Source organism: Colossoma macropomum, unplaced genomic scaffold (assembly GCF_904425465.1).
Source record: "Colossoma macropomum unplaced genomic scaffold, Colossoma_macropomum, whole genome shotgun sequence".
In the NCBI taxonomy this organism is placed as follows: domain Eukaryota; kingdom Metazoa; phylum Chordata; class Actinopteri; order Characiformes; family Serrasalmidae; genus Colossoma; species Colossoma macropomum.
In genome coordinates this window covers 9941209-9948626 of record NW_023494799.1, presented here as the reverse complement: position 1 = coordinate 9948626, position 7418 = coordinate 9941209, and the positions used below count along the sequence as shown (strand labels likewise).

General features: G+C 37.9%; 1 protein-coding gene across 1 annotated transcript; it reads left to right on the top strand.

The window, feature by feature from the left end:
* The first annotated feature begins 1203 nt into the window (after nt 1-1203).
* LOC118819099 (mast cell protease 4-like) lies at nt 1204-3641 on the top strand. The gene is made up of 5 exons (XM_036586743.1): nt 1204-1451; nt 1668-1818; nt 2111-2252; nt 3078-3320; nt 3432-3641. Exons 1-5 carry the CDS (start codon nt 1394-1396, stop codon nt 3582-3584), a joined length of 747 nt encoding a protein of 248 aa, XP_036442636.1. The 5' UTR covers nt 1204-1393; the 3' UTR covers nt 3585-3641.
* The last annotated feature ends 3777 nt before the right edge of the window (nt 3642-7418 follow it).

Genomic DNA, 7418 nt, shown 5'->3' with positions numbered 1-7418 from the left:
AATAAAAATTTTTTAACAATTATTTTGCATAAAGGCCATGATGTGTGTGTGTGTGTGTGTGTGTAAAACATGATAAATGCTCCAGCCCTGACATAAAACATTACCTAAAACAGTTTTACAGTTTTAGATTCATACTTAATTTGTGTTCAGTTTTTACTGACAGGGCAAAAATATTGATCAGATGAACAGATCAAACAAAAAGTGTGACTGGTCAGCAGAACCGGATCAAGTCATCGGCTCTAGGGGCAAATATTTGGTGGGCCCTTTTCTGCCTACCTTTTTTGGTGATCAGATTTTTTTTAATGATATCACAGCAGGTTTCATGAGGCCTGTGCAGCACAACCATGACAGTATCCTAACTGCAGTGTTGGGCATATCACCACTATGAGTGTCCTCAGTCGAGACAAAAAAACAACAAGATTATGCACACATTAACAAGAGCACATGTTAAGTCCAGTCTTAACAAGGACAGTACTAATAAAGACAACATAATTTAAAAGTGGACAGCTGAATATGTGCAAAAAGATGGAAAAAAGCAGCAACATTAAAAACCCAAACTGTGAAACATCCTAAGCTACAGCATACTGCCACATCGGGCATGGAAGTGTATTTATTTATTTATTTATTTTCATTTTATTTATATCTTTCCTCTTAGCACTGCCAATGAGGACAATGCAACATTCTCCTTTAACCCCTTAAAATCCCAGGCTTATTACATACTTAAGCTTATTATTCAGTAACTACAGGGACTTCAGTGCAAACTGGTTGCACTATTCTTAGGTTATAGAAGTGTGTAATAAAACTTTGGGCCCACCAACAGGCCCATGGGGTTAACTCGGGTTAATGACATTTTATATTTGTTTTAAAATGGACATCCTCCACTCTATTGGCATATCTGGTCTTACTTTTTCAGGCACATCTTTTGAATATCTGGAGCTTCAAATTCCCAGTACGTTCAAACGAACCCTAATTCACAGCTAAAAACTTATTAGGCATTGAAAATACATAGTATATAGGTATGAACCACAGCAGAAAAGAGCATCATCTTCAATTCTGCCAAAATGTTCTCAGGTTCTTAAGGACTTTTTCCACTAGTCTCAACACGCATTATAAAGTTATCATTACACAAATGTACAAAGCATTAAAAATCCAGTCAGTCATTTTTGATTTTGCAAGTAGACACTCTCAACCACTTAACCGTGTCTTGCTTCACTGGCCACAGAAGTCAGTAAGATTCCAACTTCTCTTTTCAACTTAAAAGACACGTCAAATCACGAAAAGGAATGTTTGTGGTGAACTGATTTTGTTTCCTACCTCATTTCTATATAAAATCTTCTTCGTTGTGAAGGAGAACGTCTTCTTCAGGGAAAGCCTACTCTCTCCCTACAGCATCATGACTCTCATCTCTCTGCTTCTGCTGGCTGCTCTGCTGCCATACCTGGGCCACTCTGGTAAGCATAAACTAGAATGAACTGATGCATTGCTCATTTATTTGTTAAAGCTTGATTTCAGTTACTGTTTTTAGTTGGACTCCACAGTTCTTGCATGCAGTTTTCAGATACATTAATTAGAGCAGAATAGAATGTGATAACTGGTTCACACTGAGCAGAATTTGGAGCCAAAAATACATACAGAAAGTATGATTATAATCATATATTCTCTCTCAGCCAGTGTTAATGTTGGTATAGTGAATGGCACAGAGGCTAGACCTCACTCCAGACCCTACATGGTCTCCCTCCAGGCTGGTGGACGACACTTGTGTGGCGGCTTTCTTATATCTGACCGATTTGTCATGACGGCTGCGCACTGCTATAGAAAGTAAGCTTTTATTCAAAGTGCTTCCTCAATAAAATCTGGGCAAAATGTCTATGATATTGTTTAAGTTGTTAACTTTCTCCAGCCTTTATTGGTGCTTAAAAAAGTTTGTTGTCTGGACAAGTTTCAACCAATTAACAACTTGGAGTCACCTGACTGTGAAACAAGATTTGTTGAATCTCCTACTTTAATTGAAATGAAATGTTGAGGATAAATATGGGGGAAACTATGAATGTTTCAAAGAATGTTATATTTGCGAAAATATGCCACATATGCAATTTCTTTCTCTAAACAGCCGACCAACGTTTACAGCAGTGCTGGGTGCTCATGATGTGTCAAACAGCAGAGAAGGCTCCATCCGCATGAAAGTGGCAGCTTACTACCCCCATCAGCAGTTTAATGCATATACTGCAGACTACGACATCATGCTTTTAAAGGTAAATGGCTATGCTGAAACACGTAAAAATACTGGTCAGTCATTCCCAAGTTTGGATGGGGACTCTGAGCAATATACCCCGATCAGGCATAACATTATGACCATCTCCTTGTTTCTGCACTCATTGTCTATTTTATCAGCTTACTCTTATCACACTTACTATATAGGTGCACTTTGTAGTTCACAATTTTTGGTTGGTGGACTATTCTCAGTCCAGCAGTGACACTGAGGTGTTTAAAAACTCCAGCAGCACTGCTGTGTCTGATCCACTCAGACCAGCGCAACACACACTAACACACCACCTCCACATCAGTGTTACCACAGTGCTGAGAATGATCCACCACCCAAATAGTACCTGCTTTGTGAGGGTCCATGGGGGTCCTGACCACTGAAGAACAGGGTAAAAGGGGGCTAACAAAGTATGCAGAGAAACAGATGGACTACAGTCTGTAATTGTAGAACTACAAAGTGCACCTATATAGTAAGTGGAGCTGATAAAATGGACAATGAGCGTAGAAACAAGGAGGTGGTTATAATGTTATGCCTGATCAGTGTACAGTCTTAGTCAAAGGAATCTTTGTAGTACAAAAAAGTTTTTTTCAAGTTATAATGCATTACAAACATGGCTATAAAGTGTAATGCATTTTTATAAATATTCATAGCCATGTTTATAATGCATTATGAATTGCTATAATGATTTATGACCTACAAATGCATCATTGTTATATGTTATATGTTATTCATAGACAGTGTTACCACTGAGACTTTACATTTATCACATTCTGCCAGCTTGTTGATAATTTAGCAAACAATGATCTTCTCACAGTTGCATGCAAGAGTCACAATGACTGCCACTATGAACTGGATCTCCATCCCTCAAAGAGATGAGGACATCCCGGCCAACACGGTCTGCAGTGTAGCTGGCTGGGGACGCACAGGAGCCTTTAGACCCCCAGCTAACCGTCTTCTGGAGACACAAACCACGATCATAGACAGGAGTAGCTGTGCTCACCATTGGAGTTTAACCCAAAGGATGGTGTGTGCGCGTTATCCTGGAGGATCTTGTCGGGTATGAAGCAATACTGGCTGTTTATCTGACCCAATGATGTACATCATGAAATGCATACATTTTGACAATTACACAACGAAGTAATACAATGATTTGTGTTGTTGTTAACAGGGAGACTCTGGAGGTCCTTTGGTGTGTAATAATGTTGCAGTGGGTATTGTTTCTTTTGGTGAGCAGCGCTGTGATTCACCAAGAAAGCCAAATGTTTATGCCAGAATTTCCGCCTTCCTGCCCTGGATCAGGTCCATTATCGCAAGAGGGTAGTCTGCAAAAGAACCAAAAAGGAAGCACTCAGCTTCTTTGATTTCAATTAAAGCATTTCTCAAGCATATTCTTTACTGTCTCCAGTTTCAGTTTTCTTCTGTTCCAAAACTACTGCAGGGAGTGACACAAATAAGGGTTAAAGCACATGGATTTATCAGGGAAATGCGAGTCAGAGTCAGAGTCCAGTCTGAAGTCTCTGGGGTTTGAGTCTGAGTCAATTCTTGCGTCTCTGGGGTTTGAGGCTGAGTCAAGTCTCGAGTCTCTGGGGTTCAACTCTGAGTCAAGTCTTGAGTATTTGGGGTTTGAGTCTGGGTCGAGCCTCGAATTTTTAGGTTTTGAGTCTGAATTGAGTCTCAAGTCACTGGGGTTTGAGTCTGAGTTGAGTCTTGAGTCTCTTAGGTTCGAGTCTGAGTCAGTTCTTGAGTCTCTAGGGTGCAAGTTGAGTTTTGAGTTCTTGATAACGAATTTTACTTTAATCTTGTTGTTCACTGCAATCATCACACAAAGGTAACTCCCTATGGTTTAACACGGCTTCGAATAACAAGACTTTTCACCAAAAGTAAATCTTCAGGCTGAAGGACTCATAAAAAAAAAACAAAAGATACACAAACAAACCTGATTAAATTAGGACTAATGATCTTAATCAACACAGGTTATTTAACATAAACCATTAAATCTACTTCATGATTGCTTTACTGAAGATTTGTAGATTTTCTTTATAATTCATTCGAGATGGGGACTCAAGTCAGCAGCTCAGACTTGAGTGGCAGGTTGCCTGAGTTGGGACTCAACTCAGACTTGCGTTAAATTACTTCTGTTGATTTTTGAGGTGAAAAGAATTTAATGTATCCTCTACAGAGAACATACTTAAATAGTACACCTATCTACACATTATAGTTTAGCTTAGCATTTAGTATTAAATTAGTTTCACTAGAAAATCACCAAAACATGTCATTGGACAGGGCTGGTTTGAACTTGAACATGACTTGTCCTCGTCTGCAGACGGATGTCTGTATGGCATTTCGTCCAAAGCATACACAACATCAAGATTTAAAGATCTGGTGGTCAAACAGGTAAAAAGAACCAATCAAAGGAGCCAATTAAAACTGACACGTAAATGAGATTATATACATTAAAGACTCACAGCAACTGAAGCTCTGGTCGGCAGCCAAAATGGACATAATGAAAGAAATGAAAACATAGAAACCCTAAATGTTAGAAATAGTTGTAGAATGTAGAATTTTAAGGGGGAAGTTGCTGGAGAAGAATAATAAATTGTCTGGTAAAGATGCTTTTAACTTTTAATCAAGAAATAAAGTTGCTTTGATAACACTTACCATGAATTCTGTATTCATAATGCATTTTAAAAATGCAATTACAAGGTGTTAATGGCATAAAAAACACACACATCACCGGGCATACGCTTGTTTAATTGCTCTACTTATAATTATATGCATGGCACTTTATAAAGCACCAATATGTGACTTTATAAAGTAAGGTTTCTTAATGCATTATCTGTTTATAAGAAAACTTAGACGTTACAGGCTGTTACAAGCTGTAAGTGAGATAATCACATCTAACTGGTTATACAGGACGTACATTGTAAAAAAAACTAGCAGTGTCTCACATCTTGTTTTCAACATTTTAAGAAAAGCTTCATGCCATTATATGTATTGGTAATGCTAAGTTAAAGCTATTGCTTTTGTTGGTTATATTTCTAAACAAAGCAGCTGTCATTTACTGTTGTTATCTACTGGCTAACATAAAGCCGCTCTCTGTGCTGCTAATGATTAGCTTTGGTTGCTAACTGCTACACAGTGTAGCACCTGTAGCCAGCTAGCCTAGCATTACGCTTTCCAGTTAGCCATTAATAAACACCCTATCAAATTCACACTACACATAAAAATCATACTTTTGAAAAAAAAAATCATTCTTTTAAAAGTAATTTAAAGCAGTGGTGCATCAACCAAAAACTGGATATATGTATCCGTCTGCAGAACATATGCCAGAAGCTTATTATAGTGCATAAAAGCATTCTGGTTCCCAATGGACATTCTTAAGGACAGATATTCTAATGAAATGAATGACATTACAAAGTTGTAAGCTCTTGTTTTATAAAGTGTTACACAAGTAACTGCTTATAAGCAATTTTAAAAGCTTATGCCAGGTATTATAAGGTATTATAACACCTTAAAAATGCATTTATAAGCCTTATGCATACAGGATTCATAGAAAGTATTGCAGACTCTGGATGAAAAGGCCTGGCTCGCATAATCATATATACTAATGTATTTACGTTTTAAATTTCTTTCTATGAATACCATGTCTATGAGCATTTATAAACACAATCATATCATGTTCTAATGCTTTCACAAGGCATTATAAATGTGGCTCTAAATGTTTATGTATTATACATACTGTTAATAACGTTATATTTTCAGTGCCAGCCCCAGCTTGCAGAGTGTAAAGTAAAGTGAAACAAATAAGTTTATTTATACCATCACATTTCCAATATTTTATTTCTCACCACAGGTGTTGTTAAGGCTGGACCTCTGAGGCCAGTTGCACCAGCTGAATGTGTTTGATCATAGCCTAGTTTGAGTGTACACTGCCGTCATATTGTGCACAAGAACCATAGTTTGAACATCTGAAAAATTCCAGCAGCAGAACAGAATCCAAGTATCCATTAGGCCCCTCCCCTGAAACCCCCCTCTGACATCACACTGAAGATGAAGTTGCTGTAGAGCAAAGGCATGGAGACTTTGTCACAGTGGGTAAAATACTACTGATGGCACCACTAGTTTAAAATCTGACACTTGAAGCTTGCAGTGTGCTTTACTTTGTAGGTGGCAGTGTTTCAGTAAATCCTTCAACTTGAAGACTCTTAATATTGGAGGGAACTTTAGTATAAAACATACCTCACTTTACTTAGAGCTGACAAATACAACTTACAAGCTCTTATAACGTGTTATGAACACTACTTATAATGAACACTACTTATAATGCATTATGTTAACAATTCATGATGCATAATAAGCATGGCTATGAAGTGTGAGGTGCGAGGGCGTGAGCTGATTGGCTGTGCTGAGGTCGGGGCAAGAGCTTATAAGCCTGGTGACCTACTTCCTCGAGGCTCCTCTTTCTTCCCTTGATGTTGCCACCTGACCAGCCAGACCAAGAGTTCCAAACACAGAGTAGTTGGGCCTACTCTCTGTGTAGTCTATTGTGATGTGTTAAACTGTCCACTGTGGTGCTATGTGAAGCCTTTTGTTAAAAGACTCAGACTTCTAGATTGGAAGCCGTAGGGGGTGTAGCCTTGTTTTCTTTGGGGTTTGTCATATGAATACTCTTGCTGCATTTATGTAAAGAAAGATATTTAAAGAATGTGATTAAACAAAGCGTAAAAAAATTAACTTTTATTTACCTTTTTAAACAGAAAAACACATGAAAAAGAATATAAGTCACCCATCAGTCATGTTTTTACATTTGTTACAATAAATATAGTCACTAATAAGTGTTTACCGATCTGAATTGATCCCTCTGAAAAAATCACAGGGTCCAGCAATAAAGGAAGCCTCGCACATCTTTTATACAGTGATAGAAAACACAATATACACGCCGCAATTCCTCTAGTGGCAAATTCATACGAGTTAAAGGGACCATCGCCAGATTAGTAAGATGCTCAGTTCAGTAGAGTTATAGTTACAATGGACGAACTGAGCTGAATTTGTAGAAATGCAGCGTCCTCATTTGTGAGAAAAGTTTCATTGAGAAAAGTTAATATTTGTGTTGTCAGATGTCACGTTGACCTTGTTATTACACACTCATTTAAAG

Coding starts and splice junctions, on each gene's coding strand:
- LOC118819099 (XM_036586743.1), top strand. CDS start 1,394: ATGACTCTCATCTCTCTGCTTCTGCTGGCTGCTCTGCTGCCATACCTG. Junction 1,452..1,667: donor GCCATACCTGGGCCACTCTG/GTAAGCATAAAC, acceptor ATTCTCTCTCAG/CCAGTGTTAATGTTGGTATA. Junction 3,321..3,431: donor ATCCTGGAGGATCTTGTCGG/GTATGAAGCAAT, acceptor TGTTGTTAACAG/GGAGACTCTGGAGGTCCTTT.